This window comes from Papio anubis, chromosome 4 (assembly GCF_008728515.1).
Source record: "Papio anubis isolate 15944 chromosome 4, Panubis1.0, whole genome shotgun sequence".
Taxonomy (NCBI): domain Eukaryota; kingdom Metazoa; phylum Chordata; class Mammalia; order Primates; family Cercopithecidae; genus Papio; species Papio anubis.
The window spans coordinates 19,315,599-19,331,707 of NC_044979.1; the positions used below are offsets into that span (position 1 = coordinate 19,315,599).

General features: G+C 44.3%; 1 protein-coding gene across 2 annotated transcripts in view; it reads right to left on the reverse strand.

Moving 5' to 3' along the window:
• Positions 1 to 9,209: 9,209 nt before the first annotated feature.
• UBN2 (ubinuclein 2) overlaps positions 9,210 to 16,109 on the reverse strand; it is a 100,566-nt gene continuing 93,666 nt past the window's right edge. For both annotated transcript variants that reach the window (XR_004183108.1, XM_021936321.2), the window contains one exon: positions 9,210 to 10,407. Coding sequence is in view for 1 of the 2 variants with exons in the window: in XM_021936321.2 (XP_021792013.2) it covers positions 10,366 to 10,407 (42 nt within the window). In the remaining variant the exon portion in view is untranslated. The remainder of the gene's footprint in view (positions 10,408 to 16,109) is intronic.

A 16,109-nucleotide genomic window follows, 5' to 3' on the forward strand; every position in this document is an offset into this window, starting at 1 on the left:
GTCTCTTCCCCACCACACACCTTACCTGTTATTCCCTCTGCCTGAAACTTAACCATTTGTGTTTTTTTTTTGAGACGGAGTCTTGCTGTGTGCCCCAGGCTGGAGTGCAGTGAGGCGCGATCTCGGCTCACTGCAAGCTCCGCCCCCACGGGTTCACGCGCACCACCACCTGGCCCTGGTGGTTAAAATAATAATGATAATATTAACCCCTGACCAAAACTACTAGTGTTATCTGTAAATTCCAGACATTGTATGAGAAAGCACTGTAAAACTTTTTGTTCTGTTAGCTGATGCATGTAGCCCCTCGTCACGTTTTCCACGCATGCTTGATTTATCATGACCCTTTTACATGGATCTCTTAAAGTTGTAAGCCTTTAAAAAGGCCATGTATTTCTTCTTCAGGGAGCTCGGTTCTTAAGATGCGAGTCTGCCAACGCTCCCGGCCGAATAAAAAAACCTCTTCCTTCTTTAATCCGGTGTCTGAGGAGTTTTGTCTGCGGCTCGTCCTGCTACAATTTCACCTCCTCTGGTCCCCTGTTGCTCCCTTTATTTACTCATCATAAATAACTCTTAATGTAGGTACATGGCCACTACTCCATGCTGTAATTGTCAGGCTCCTCCATCAGACTGGGAAATTGTTCAGCTCCGAAAGCCCTGTGCCTAACAGAAAAGCCTGTTTCTTCACCAGGCTTTACTCCTTGGTAGGATAGTCATAACAGCTTAGTCTGAAGCTCCTAAAGGGATTGGCACTGTCTGGCCCCGATGGCTAGGAGACATAACCTACTGAGCAGGAATGACAAACAAATGGAACATCAATTGTTCATTAATGAGGAAAGCTGACTTGGTTGGAAACCTGGTGAACTGGACAGCACCTAGCCCACCTGTCCAGGGGGCAGCCATTACTCACCTCCACTGATTGTTGCTATTTTAGGAAAGCAAATCCTTTAAAAAAATTATTTTTCAGGAAACTCTGGAAATCTGTTTTAATACTATAGCTTTCCTTCTAAATATTGGCTACTAATGAATACTTTAAAAGTACTACATGCTGCTGGGCACGGTAGCTCACGCCTGTAATCCCAGCACTTTGGGAGGCCGAGGTGGGCGGATCACCTGAGGTCAGGAGTTCAAGACCAGCCTGGCCAACATGGAGAAACCCCATCTCTACCAAAAATAAAAAATTAGCTGGGTGTGATGGCGCATGCCTGTAATCCCAGCTGCTTGGGAGGATGAGGTAGGATAATTGCGTGAACCCAGGAGGCGGAGGTTGTGGTGAGCCAAGATCTCGCCACTGCACTCCAGCCTGGGCAACAAGAGTGAAACTCTGTCTCAAAAAAAAAAAAAAAAAAAGTACTGCATGCCAAACAGAACAGCCCCACAGACTTCTAGTCTGTAAAGAAAGAAGGAAGAAAAAAAAAAAGGGCGGTAGGATTCAAAGTTAAGAAAAGGTAAAAACATGTGGTGTGCCTACTTCATGGGAAAAAAAAGCTGCTTTGATGATTCTGCCTTTTTATTTTTTTGGAAAAATTTTTAAAGCTTTATTGTCTTTTTAAGTTTTTAGATGATTTTCTTCTTTCCTGTTATCTCCTTAGCCTGATACCCTGCCTTATCTTTAGGAAAAAAATGCTCCTGATAATAAATACAAAATGTAGTAAACTCATTTGTATTAACATGTAAGATTCTGTTCAAAACCCAGTCTCATTATAGGTCACTCTTCAGCACCCTCAGCTGATTACCACACTGGCTAAATTAAGGAACTTTAACATCTTAAACAGCTTTCTCAAGATTACCATTTTAAATGTTCCCCACTCTTGGCCGGGTGATGTGGCTCATGCCTATAATCCCAGCACTTTGGGAAGCCAAGGTAGGCAGATCACTTGAGGCCAGGAGTTCAAGAGCAGCCTGACCAACATGACAAAAACACATTCTCCACTAAAATTACAAGAATTAGCTGGGCGTGGCAGTGTGTGCTTGTAGTCCCAGCTGCTCTGGAAGCTGAGGCAGGAGAATTGCTTGAACCCGGGAGGCAGAGGTTGCAATCCAGCCTAGGTGACATAGCGAGCGCGAACCTGTCTAAAAAAAAAAAAGTTCCCCGCTCTTACATATTTTCAGACTCAGGGTTTTCGGATAGTACTTTTTGGCTAGACACACCAACTGATTATTTAACTGAGTGTACAGTGATAGCCAGCAGCCTGGGCAACAAAGCAAGACCCCATCTTAACAAAAAATAGATTGCCGTATAGATGGTGGTGCGTGACTGTAGTTCTAGCTACACAGTAGTTTGAGGATCACTTGAGCCCAGAAGTTCCAGGCTGCACTGAGCTATTATCTCTCCACTGCATGGCACGCCAGATGACAGCGAAACCCTATCTCTAAAATAATAATAATTGTTATTATTATTATAACAATAATCCCAGCACTTTGGGAGGCTATAATCCCAGCCTGTAATCCCAGCACTTTGGGAGGCTGTAATCCCAGCCTGTAATCCCAGCATTTTGGAAGGCTGAGGCAGACGGATTGCTTGAGCTCAGAAGTTTGAGACCAGCCTGGGCAACAGCGAAAACCCACTTCTACAAAAAAAAATTTAAACTTACCCAGGTGTGGTGGTGTGTGCCTGTATTCCCAGCTACTTGGGAGGCTGAGGTGAGAGAATCGCTTGAGCCTGTGGTGAGCCTTGATCACACCACTACACTCTAGCGTGGGTATCAGAGTGGGACCCTGTCTCAAAAAAAATTCTTTTTTCTTTTTGTGAAGGTTTTTCTGTTTTGTTTTGTTTTGTTTTGTTTTGTTTGAGATACAGTCTCACTCTGTTGCCCAGGCTGGAGTGCAGTGGCACGATCTCAGCTCACTGCAACCTCCACCTCCCGGGTTCAAGTGATTCTCCTGCCTTAGCCTCCCGAGTAGCTGGGACTATAGGCACATGCCATCATGCCCAGATAATTTTGTTTTGTTTTGTTTTTTGAGACGGAGTCTCGCTGTGTCGCCCAGGCTGGCGTGCAGTGATACAATCTCAGCTCACTGCAAGCTCCGCCTCCCAGGTTCATGCCATTCTCCTGCCTCAGCCTCCCGAGTAGCTGGGACTACAGGTGCCCCGCCACCAAGCCTGGCTAATTTTTTGTGTTTTTAGTAGAGATGGGATTTCACCTTGTTAGCCAGGATGGTAATTTTGTGTTTTTAATAGGGATGGGGTTTCACTATGTTGGTTTCACTCCTGACCTCAAGTGATACACCCACCTTGGCCTCCCAAAGTGCTAGGATTACAGGCGTGAGCCATCACACCAGACATTTTGTTTTTTCTTTTTGAAGTGGTTTATTTTATTTATTTATTTATTTATTTTTGAGACAGAATCTCTCTCTGTCACCCAGGTTGGAGTGCAGTGGCGCAATCTCAGCTCACTGCAATATCCGCCTCCCAGGTTCAAGCCTCCGGAGTAGCTGGGATTACAGGCGTGCACCACCACACGCAACAAATTTTTGTATTTTTAGTAAAGATGGGGTTTCACCATGTTGGCCAGGCTGGTCTCGAACTCTTGACCTTAAGTAATCTGCTCGCCTTGGCTTCCCAAAGTGCTGGGATCACAGGCATGAGCCACTGTGCCCAGCCAGGTTTTAAAAGAGTAAAAACATTAAAACATAATAAAATAATAATTAAAACGAATGAATTAAATTAAATTAAAGCTATCACCCAGAGAGTTTGGTACCTACCTGGGTCGTGATGATGATGTAATATAGCTCCCATGCGGAGCTATGTTCTTTGGGGCTGGCCCTGGAATAGCTGATCTCCACGAGAGAACCTGCAAAGTGCTGTTAGCTTTGTTTGGAGATGGTCCACTATTATGGAATATGTCGTACCTGAGTGATGATATTTTGAGACAGCTCTCTCAGTTGCCATCATTTTTCCAATAATTGTCAAATAGAGATGGCATAGAACCTCCAGGGAGACAGTTTTCCTGAGACTCTTAGAAATGCTGGGCGCAGTGGCTCACGCCTGTAATCCCAGCACTTTGAGAGGCCAAGGTGGGCGGATCACCTGAGGTCGGGAGTTCAGGACTAGCCTGACCGACTGACATGGAGAAACCCTACCTCTATGAAAAAAATAAAAAATTAGCCGGGTGTGGTGGTGCATGACTGTAATCCAGCTACTCGGGAGGCTGAGTCAGGAGAATCGCTTGAACCCAGGGGTGGAGGTAGTGGTGAGCCGAGATCGCGCCATTGTACTCCGGCCTGGGCAACAAGAGCGAAACTCCGCCTCAAAAAAAAAAAAAAAAAAAAAAAAGAGAAAAGAAAAAGAAACCTAAACAGTTTACTTCTTTGGTTCCTATTTGCTATGCTGTTTGTAATAAGAACACTTGAGGGAAAGTATATGATTTACTGAGGTGAAACCTGACTATCAGGTTGAATGCACCTAGCATGATGAATTTAATGACAATCATTTGGTACAGTCACAATTCTGAATTGATTCAAATGACGTAGAAGTGACCTTGGAATTCATTTAGGTGCTACTTTTATTTTATGTGAGAAATCTTAAGCTCAGTGAATTACACAAATTCATTCTGCTAGTCATTTTTTAGTGCATTTTTGTTGTCATGGCATGTGACTTAAGATATCATTATGGAAGCCAGGTGCAGTGGCTCACGCCTGTAATCCCTGCACTTTAGGAGGCTGAGGTGGGTGGATCACCTGAGGTCAAGAGTTCAAAACCAGTCTGGCCAACATGATGAAACCCCATCTCTGCTAAAAATACAAAAAAATTAGCTGGACGTGGTGGCGGGCACCTGTAATCCCAGCTACTCAGGAGGCTGAGGCAGGAGAATCACTTGAACCCAGGAGGTGGAGGTTGCAGTGAGCTGAGATAGTGCCACTGCACTCCGGTCTGGGCAATAAGAGCGAAACTCCATCTCAAAAAAAAAAAAAAAAGATGTCATTATGGTAGAAGATGAGTGTAGGAATGGTCTGCCACGGCATCTTGGCAACCATGCATGTCTCCATGTAGGCCACATATATTGCAGTTAGGCACCCCCAAAATCTACTTCCCCACTTTTCAGTAGAAAGCCCTGTGATTGCTCCTGATGCAAAAAGGGGATAGTTTCTCATCCCTATTTTTTGGGAGACTGCTACAGGGCCATTTCTCATCAACTTCTCTAATGTCAGTTGAGCACAGAACTTTCCACTTTATTCTAGCTTATGGTATAGCTGCAGACTTCTGCATAAGTTTATAAAACGCCTTGGCTGTAGTTGGGTTTGGCTCCGTGGCAGAGCAATCCACCACTTAAGCTATCATTTGCTTTCTGTGATTCATCGTCATCCTGCTGGACTGGGGACATGGGAGCAGACACCATCTTGCTTTTGCTGTCTGTGTAAATAATAAACTATCTGAACCCATTGGACTCATTGTCTCCTTCTTGACTGGGTCTGTGGAAGTTTAGCAAGTCAGTCTAGAAACTGCTGCAGTGTTAGGCACTGAGCTGTTGCTTAGCGACTGCTTGACCACTTGAAAATGAGGTTGAATATAAAAGAAATGACATCACATTTGGAGTCATACTCGATATGTGAATAATAGACTCATTAAAATGTCCATCAACAGGGATGAATAAATAAAATGTAGCATATCTGCAGTGGAATACTACTCAGCAATAAAAAGGGACAAATTACTGATGCATAACACGGAGGAATCTAAAGTCATTATCCTGAGCAAAACCAGACACAAAGCCTACATACTATATGATCCATTTATATAAAATGCAAATCAATCTATAGTGACAGAAATCTCATTTGGGGTAGTGGTTTCAGTTATATCAAAAACCATTAAATTGTATACTTTAGCCGGACATGGTGGCTCATGCCTGTAATCCCAGCACTTTGGGAGGCCAAAGCAGGCGGATCACTTGAGGTCAGGAGTTTGAAACCAGCCTGGCCAACGTGACAAAACCCCGTCTCTACTAAAAATACAAAAACTAGCCGGGCTTGCTGGCGCATACCTGTGATCCCAGCTACTTGGGAGTCTGAGGCACAAAAATCGCTTGAACCCAGGAGGCGGAGGTTGCAATGAGCTGAGATTGTACCATTGCACTCCAGCCTGGGTGACAGAGCAAGACTCTGTCTCAAAAGAAAAGAAAAGAAAAAAGGCCAGGAGCGGTGGCTCACGCCTATGATCCCAGCACTTTGGGAGGCCGAGGCGGGTGGATCTGGAGTTCGAGACCAGGCTGGCCAACATTGTGAAACCTCGTCTCTACTAAAAATACAAAACTTTGCCGGGCGTGGTGGTAGACACCTGTAATCCCAGCTACTCAGGAGGCTGAGGCAGGAGAATCGCTTGAACTGGGAGCCAGAGGTTGCAGTGAGCCAAGATCGCACCATTGCATTCTAGCCTGGGAGAGAAGAGCAAAACTCCATCTGAAAAATAAATAAATAAATAAAAATTGTCTACTTTAAGCAGATGAAGTCAGGTCAGAAAACTCTGTGTCTATCAGTTGTCTTCTCTTTCTGAACTGATTTCCTATATGTATTAATTAAAGGCTAAACTGCTGTAACAAAGAGACCTCAAACACAGTAGCTTAAATTAAAAATTAAATAAAAAATATTTATGTTGCATAATAGTCTAGAAGTGGTCGTTCCAGGTTAGTACGGCAGCTCTGCTCTAAAAAGTCATCTAGGGACTGAGCTTCCTTTTGTAGCCGTGGGACAAGCTCAAGCTGATTAACCATTGCTCAAGTTGTGACAGGTGACACGGAGCCAAAATTGTCCAGGCATGTGCAATAGAAAGGGCTGTAACCTCCTAATTACATTGTTACCACCACTAGCCTGGCAGACCAGCTGCATTGGCATCCCCTCAGACTAGATGGCCAGGCCATAAAGGCTGGACCCACCCGCAGACTGGAGAGACAAGTTTGGCGGCTGCCTCCCTCCTATCTCCTTGCCAGTTGACTTGTGATAATAAAGCTTTTTTTTCCCTCAGAAACCAGTGCCATAATATTGGCTTCTATGCGGCATTCCCCAGCACTTTATGGGCTTCTTCAAACCATTGTAGTTTCACTCTGTGCCGATTCAGTAGTTCCCCCTTATCCGAGGGCTGTAGGTTCCAAGACCCTCAGTGGATGCCTGAAACTGCAGATAGTACTGAATCCTATATAGACTGTTTTTTCCTATACACACATACCTATGACAAGATTTAATTTATAAATTAGGTACAGTAAGAGACTAATGACTAATAAAATATAACAATTATAACAGTATACTATAATAAAGTTTATGTGAATGTGGTCTCTCAAAACATCTAACTGTACTGTACTCACCCATTTTCAGACATCGGTTGATAGCAGTAACAAGCTGGAAGGTGAAACCTCAGTGAAGGAAAAACTATTCCATTAGATCCACTTTTCTTTTCTTTTCTTTTTTTTTTTTTTTTGAGACGGGGTCTCACTCTGCTGCCTAGGCGGGAGTGCTGTGGCACCATCTCGGCTCACTGCAACCTCTGCCTCCCGGGTTCAAGTAGCAATTCTCCTGCCTCAGCCTCCCGAGTAGCTGGGATTACAGGCACATGCCACTGCACCCAGGTAAATTTTGTATTTTTTGGTAGAGACGGGATTTCGCCATGTTGGCCAGTGAGGTCTCGAACTCCTAACCTCAAGTGATCCACCCACCTTGGCCTCCCAAAGTGCTGTGTTTACAGTCATGAGCCACCATGTCCAGCAGATCCACTTTTATTTATTTGTTTATTTATTTGTTTGTTTATTTTTGAGATGGTTGCGCTGTCGCCCAGGCTGGAGTGCAGTGGCGCCATCTCCGCTCACTGCAAGCTCGGCTTCCCAGGTTCACGCCATTCTCCTGCCTCAGCCTCCCGAGTAGCTGGGACTACAGGGGCCCGCCATCATGCCTGGCTAATTTTTTTGTATTTTTAATAGAGACGGGGTTTCACCATGTTAACCAGGATGGGCTCCATCTCCTGACCTCGTGATCCGTCCGCCTAGGCCTCCCAAAGTGCTGGGATTACAGGCGTGAGCCACCACGCCCGGCCCAGATCCACTTTTCAACAGAGTAGCTCACTCACAAAAAACCCTCTCATCCTTTCTCCATAACCCTCCTAATTGCCTGCCCTGGTTTCAGTGGAGGGGAAATACTTTCTCTTCCTGAAAGCCATGCCTCTGTTGGGAGAGGAGAGAGGTTCTAGATTGAGTCCATGAGCAATGGCCAATGGTCGAATCAGTCAGGCCTACATGTAACTGTGTATGAAACTGCCACTAAAATTTCTATACAACAGGGTTTTGGGAGCTTCGGGGTTGGTAATGCATTGAGGTGCTAGTAGGGTGGTATACCCAGAGAGGGCATGGAAGCTCCACTTATCCCGTCCCCATACTTTGCTCTATGCATTTCTTCCATTTGGCTGTTCCTAAGGTGTATCCTTTATAATAACCTGACGATAGTAAGTAATGCACTTTCCTGGGTCCTGTGAGTCATTCTAGCAAATTATCAAATCTGGGAGGATTGTGGGAACCCCTGAGTTTATAGTTATGTCAGACAGAAGTGTGGGTAACTTGGGGACCCAATGCTAGAGACTGGCCCAAGTCGTATAAGTGAAGGCAGTCTTGTGGGACTGAATGCTTCAACCTGTGAGTCTTAGAGTAACTCTTACTGTCAAAATGGAATTGAATGGTAGGATTCTCGGTTGGTGTCTGGAGAGTTGGAGAATAGGTTGGTGTCAGGAAGGGAAAAAAACAACTACCCTTATTTGGTGTTGAAGAGGTGTGAGAAAAACCCAACAGTGGTATTGTAAAATGGTGCAACCGCTAAGGAAAACTGTATGGCAGTTCTTCGAAAAATTAAAAATAGAACTACCATAAGATTCAACAGCCCCACTTCTGGGTATATATCCAAAAGAATTGAAAGTAGAAACTCACACAGATATTTGTACACCCACATTCATTCATGGCAGCATTATTCGCAATAGCCAAGAGGTGGAAACAGCCCACGTGTCCATCAATGGATGAATGGATAAATAAAATGTGCTCTATTCACAGCATGTAATATTCAGCCTTACAGAGGAAGGAAATCCTGTCACATGACAAACAACATGACTAACCTTGAAGACATTACACTAAGTGACATAAGCCAGTCACAGAAGGACAAATACTACATGATTTCACTTATATGAGGTATCTACAGTTGTCAGAGTCATAGATAGAGAGAGTTGAATGGTGGTTACCAGGAGCTGGAGGTAAGAGGCAAAAAGGAGTTGTTTAATGAGTACACAGTTTCAGTTCTACAAGATCTGGAGATCTATTTTACAACAATGAAAATATACTTAACACTTAAAACATAGTTAAGAATGATAAATGTTCTGAATTTCTCATACACTTAAAAATTGAAAAATTTCTCTGTCACTTAAAAAACTGATTTTGTTTGATTTTTGTCCTCTATAGATACCCCAAACTTGCATTAATTGAGGTCATCTAAGGTGATGTACATTTGAAGCAAATAGTTATTTTTCCAAGTAATTGAGAGGGCACCTTATAATATGAGAGGTGTTGTAAGGGCTTGACTACAAGACAACTCTTTTCTGAGGATTTTTGGTGGTGGGGGAGTTGGGGACTTCAGGGTCATATGGTACCTTGCCCAGAGTGCACAACTTGTGGGCCTTGTGGAGCCAGCATGAGAACCCAGGACTATCTGACCCCAAAGCTAGAGTTCTTAATCATTGCACCTTGGTACCTTTCCAGCCATGGCCACAGCTATTTGGTGAATTAATGGAACAGGATTTGGGAGAATGTTTTTCTGCTTTTCCTTTCCAGTTATGTTAGTGGCCCCAATCCTCTGATCACATTCTCAGTTTGTGGGTGCTAAATCCTGGTCTGGGGGCAGCCAACCAGCCTAGAGCAAAGTTGGATTCCAAAGAAGGGTTTGGCCCTCATTTTGAATAGCTGTACAAGTAGAAACATACTGGGACAAGATGTTCTGAGACTTCCTGAAGCTCTTACCTCCATCGCCCATGTAAGAATGCTCTCTTGCCAGTTCCTATGGGTTTGGAGCTATGATAACTAAAAACTCCTATGGCTTCGAATGGAACAACCTTCTCTTCTCTGTAGTGGATTACTTCTGTTTCAGTGGGAATGAAAGTGTCAGGCCAGTGGGGCTCAATGCTGAATATACATTAGAATTACCCAGGGAAACTTTCAAAAACACGAGTGACTGGGACCCACTCCCAGAAATTCTGATTCACAAGTTGGGCTAGGGTCCAGGCAACAGTAATATTCTTTTTTTCAAGCTTAATGTGTAGCTGGGGTCAAGAACTGCTGTCTCAGCAGATGAGCAACTGGAACAGTGGTTGACTGGGGGAATCACAAGAGTATTCCAATTTCTCCTTTACCCTTGTTGTCAGGGTCCAAATTGTTCAGAGACATCTCTAAGGCAAGGCCCCTGTAAGAAAAAAGAAACAAGTCTTATTTTTGAAAAAAAAAAATATTTTGCCACAGCAACTGGCCATACTGACCGCTAAATCGTTCCCTGGCTTTATTTCACACTAATTTCTGCCTTTGGCCTTGAAGTTTATAATTACCAAAAAAAAAAAAAAAATAGAGATTGGATCTTGCTATATTTCCCAGGTTGGTCTCAAATGCCTGGGCTCAAGCAATCCTCCCATCTCAGCCTCCCAACATGCTGGGATTACAGTTGTGAGCCACCACGGCCTGCCTGAAGTTCATTATTTTTAAATTGCTGCTAAAAACCTCTGCATTTGAGTTTAATCTTTAGTTTCTACTGACAGGTTTCTAATTTCTTTTCCTTTTTTTTTTTTTTCTTGAGACAGGGTCTCAGTCTGTTGTGGAATGCAGTGGTATGATCATAGCTCACTGCAGCCTCGACTGCCCCAGCTCAAGCAATCCTCCTGCCTCAGCCTCCTGAATAGCAGGGACTATAGGCATGTGCCACCATACCTGACTATCTGATTTCTGATTTAACATATTTTTGTGAGTTTCATAATGCTGATGCTGGTTCATCTTTGGTGTGAGTCATGATTCATCCTAATTTTCCCTGGACTCTTTCCCAGTACAAGATAGATGACCTATGTCTCATCTTCCACGTGAGCCAGGATGCAACTGCTCAGTCAGGACTTCTCACTCTAGCAGCTCTTCTGTCCTAGGTCCCTGTCAGGGTCCACTGGCTCTAGCTGTGGCCCCTGATATGGTTTGGCTCTGTGTCCCCACCAAAATCTCATGTCAAATGGTAATCCCCACATGTCAAGGGAAGGGCCTCGTGGAAGGTGATTGGATCATGAGGGTGGATTTCCCCCTTGCTATTCTCATGATAGTGATTTCTTACGAGAGCTGATGGTTTTAAAGTGTGGCACTTCCCCCTTCACTCTCTCCCCTGACACCATGTAAGACGTGCCTTGCTTCCTCTTCACCTTCCCTCATGATTGTAAGTTTCCCAAGGCCTCCCCAGCCATATGGAACTGTGAATCAATTAAAGCTCTTTTCTTTATACATTACCCAGTCTCAGGTAGTTCTTTATAGCAGGGTGAAAATAGATGAATACAGCTCCTTTTGATATAATCTTTCAAACCCTAGCTGGAATCCTGACACTTCCAGAGTCAACAGAAGAGGAAACTATATAACTTAAGGATAATGAATTAATCTGTCCCACTCACACTCATGTTTATCAACCTCTAGTTCATAAGTATATGGTTTTAAAGGGCAAATATACAGGAGGGATTAGGGAGAATTCTATGAGTTATTCTCCTTGTGATAGAAATTTAAGCAGTTTTCTAAGGATGCAGCAGATTTTAGCCAGCCCTGAAGAAGTGGGATAATTTTCTGGAAATAAGTCTTCAATAACTGTTGTGGTAACAAGTGATAAGAATTCTGGATTTACTGAACTGCCGGAAGACTCTTACCTTCCATTCTATGCTATTAGTTCATTCAGGCAGAGTGCTATGGTTTTAATGTATCCCCCAAAGTTCATATGTTGGAAACTAGGTTCCTAGTGCAAGTGTTGGGAGGTGAGGCCTAGTAAGTGATTAGGTCATGAGGACAGAGTGCATTACTATTGTTATTGCAGAGTGTTCACTGTCACTAGAGTGGGCTTGTTATAAAAGTGAGTTTGGGCCCCTTTTGCTTTCTTGTCCTTCTGCCTTCTGACATAACACAAAGGCCCTCACCAGATGCCAGCACCTTGATATTGGACTTCCCAGCCCCCAGAATTATGATAAATACATTTTCTTTATAAATTACCTAGTCTGTGGTATTCTCTGATAGTAACACAAAATAGACTAATACACAGAGTAAATAATAAAATGTTGGCTCTGGGCTGGGTACAGTGGCTCACGCCTGTAATCCCAACACTTTGGGAGGCTGAGGTGGGCGGATCACCTGAGGTCGGGAGTTTGAGACCAGCCTGACCAACATGGAGAAACCTCGTCTCTACTAAAAATACAAATTAGCTGGGTGTGGTGGCGCATGCCTGTAATTCTAGCTACTCAGGAGGCTGAGGCAGGATAATCGCTTGAACCCAGGAGGCAGAGGTTGCGGTAAGCTGCGACTGCGCCATTGCACTCCAGCCTGGGCAACAAAAGTGAAACTCCGTCTCAAAAAAGATAAACAAATAAAATAAAATAAAAAGAAAAGAAGAAGAAGAAAATACGTTTATTAAAAGGATGCAGGGTGCCTCTCACAATTTTATGGTAAGGCTAGAGACCAGGCTTGGGAGTGACATAGCCAACAACCTCACCCAAAATCCTGCCACAGATCTGGTCCAGTGAAAACATCCCCAGGCACAGTCACCACAGTTTGCAATGCTGACACAGTGGCCCTGGGCCGGACCTGGACACCTGCACCAAAGCTACTGCTGCAGCACACTGGCAGTGGCTGGCTTCTCTGCTCCCACGTGTGCCAGGATGAGTCTAAGTCATCATCTGGGTCATGTTCTGAAGTGGGTGGTTCTAATTGGCATGGCCTGGGTGATGTGCCCATGTCTTGGCTTCAGGGAAGCCTGGGAAGGCAAATATTTTATCATTCAATGAATTTTACTGCACACCTGCTATGAGTTAGGCACTCTTTTAGGTGCTAAGGAAATCAGAGCAAGCAAAACAGGTAAAAGTTCCTATCCTCACAAAGCTTCTGTTCAAGAGACGGGCAGACAATGATAAATAACAAGTAAAACAAAGTTTGTCAAAGCGTGATGTGTGCTATGGGGAAAAATAAAGCCAGGGCTGGGGACTGGACCTGTTGCTTTGTAATGTGTTCTGGAGGTCCTTCCTGAGAAAGTGATATTTGAGCTGAGAGGCAAATGATAGGAGGGTTCTGCCATTTTCAACATGTGTGTGTACATATGCTATATGGGGCAATGCCCATTTTTTGTTTGTTTGTTTTGAGACAGAGTCTTGCTCTGTTGCCCAGGCAGATCCTGGTTCACTGCAAACTCTGCCTCCTGGGTTGAAGCGATTCTCCTGCCTCAGCCTCCCGAGTAGCTGGGACTACAGGTACATGCCACCATGCCCGGCTAATTTTTGTGTTCCTAGTAGAGATGGGGTTTCTCCATGTTGACCAGGCTGGTCTCAAACCCCTGGCCTCAAGTGATCCACCCCACTTAGCCTCCCAAAGTGCTGGGATTACAGGCGTGAGCCACGGTGCCTGGTGCAATGCCCATGTTTTTTTTTTTTTTTTTTGAGACGGAGTCTCGCTCTGTAGCCCAGGCTGGAGTGCAGTGGCCGGTTCTCAGCTCACTGCAAGCTCCGCCTCCCGGGTTTACGCCATTCTCCTGCCTCAGCCTTCCCGAGTAGCTGGGACTACAAGCGCCCGCCACCTCGCCCGGCTAGTTTTTTTTGTATTTTTTAGTAGAGACGGGGTTTCACCGTGTTCGCCAGGATGGTCTCGATCTCCTGACCTCGTGATCCGCCCGTCTCGGCCTCCCAAAGTGCTGGGATTACAGGCTTGAGCCACCGCGCCCGGCCAATGCCCATGTTTTTAACTAGAGAAACCCTACCTTCACTCCCCAGCCATTGTCAGGTCTCCTCCATCCTGTCCTTCAAGCTTTGTGTAAAGGTAAAGGAGTTCTGGGACAACAGTTTACTATGCCCAGTGAAACTGTGGGGACAGACTCCGAGGGCCCCATCTTTACTCTTCAACTACAGCAAGGACTGGCAACCTGGATGTGCTACCATAAATGGGGGGAGATTTTGGTGGGCAAGTGTCAGGACTGATGAAAATGAGTATACATCAGAGTATATGTGTATGCATGCATTTCTGTCGAGTGTGATGCTATAGATGTTGTGTCTGAAAGCAGTGATTTCGGCCAGGCACAGTGGCTCATGCCTCAAATCCCAGCACTTTGGGAGGCCGAGACAGGTGGATCGCTTGAGGTCAAGAGTTCGAGACTAGCCTGGCCAACATGGTGAACCCCCATCTCTATTAAAAATACAAAACATTAGCCGGGCGTGGTGGCGGGCGCCTGTAATCCCAGCTACTCAGGAGGCTGAGGCAAGAGAATCACTTGAACCCAGGAGGCAGAGGTTGTAGTGAGCCAAGATCGCGCCATTGCACTCCAGCCTGAGTGACAGAGCAAGACTGTCTCAAAAAAAAAAAGAGTGATTTCTAAACTTTTTAATTATGTACTCGTATCAGTAAAAGTCTTGTCACTCCCCTGTAAGCCTTTGTATTTATTTTTAAATTATATACATTTACTACTGAAGCATTATAAAATATGAAAAAATAGAAATATTTTAAAAACATTTTTGAAATGTTTTGAAAATGTTTTGAAAATATTTTTGAAAATATTTTTATCAACACTAAAAAAAGTCCTAATTTCTCTCAGTAAAGAAAGATTATTGTGTATTTTATTGACAACAACGTAATTCAGCATGTTTCATTGTTCTGAAAAATCTTATTTGTTTGTTTATTTTTTTGAGACATAGTCTCACTCTGTCGCCCAGGCTGGAGTGCAATGGTGCAATCTCGGCTCACTACAACTTCTGCCTCCCAGGTTCAAGTGATTCTCCTGCCTGTGCCCGGGTAATTTTTGTATGTTTAGTAGAGACAGGGTTTCGCCATATTGGCCAGGCTGGTTTCGAACTTCTGACCTGAGGAGATCTGCCTGCCTCAGCCTCCCAAAGTGCTGGGATTACAGGCGTGAGCCACCGCAGCCAGCCATATTCTGAAAAATCTTTAGCACATTATTTCAGGCAACAAAATTGCACAGTGATAAACATTTCTAAACATTCATTTTTCAAATTTCTCTCTTCATAGTATAAGTTTCTTTTAAAATTGGCAGTTCATGTCTAATTAAACCTTAAAAAAATTTTTAACTTGAAGAGACCCATTAAGGATCTCCATTTTTTCCCAAATATCAGCTAGGCATCCATATTAGTCAGGGTTTAGCAAGAAAAAGGGAACCACTGTAGGCCTTTCAAGCAGACAGGAATTGAGTGCAGGGTATTTAAATGCTTATGACATCATAAGAACGGCAGCGGGAATTAGGGGCTAGGGGGAGCCTGCCACCACACAGTGCTTCAGAGTACGGGAGGTTGGTTGCTTCTATCACCCAGGTCAGGAAAATGCAGGAAACCCCTGTTGATGGCAGAGGTCCCAAAGCACTGAGATGGGGCTAATGGATCACTTGGAGGCTACTGTGGGATTTTAGGTCTACCATGGCCTCCAAAATAATAATACCACTTTTTCCTTGCACCTACGAGAACTTGCATGAGTACAAAAAAATCACATCTATTCGAGACCAGCCTGGCCAACATGGTGAAACTCTATCTCTACTAAAAATACCAAAATTAGCCAGGCGTGGTGGCGGGCGCCTGTAATCCCAGCTACTCAGGAGGCTGAGGCAGGAGAATGACTTGAATCTGGGAGGCGGAGGTTGCAATGAGCCGAGATCACGCCACTGAACTCCAGCCTAAGCGATAAGAGTGAGACTCTGTCTCAAAAAGAAAAAAAAAAAAAAAAAAAAAAATTCAGTCCAGAAGCTTGCAGGCAAGAGATATTAAGAAATGCAGTTTCCATAATTCTAGCCCTTGTAATACGGAGAGTAGCATATAAAAATTTGGGAACGAAGCCTGATTGCCAAAAATATGCTGTGAACCTCAGGGCAGCACACTCCTGACAGCCTCTTGTCATCAAAGG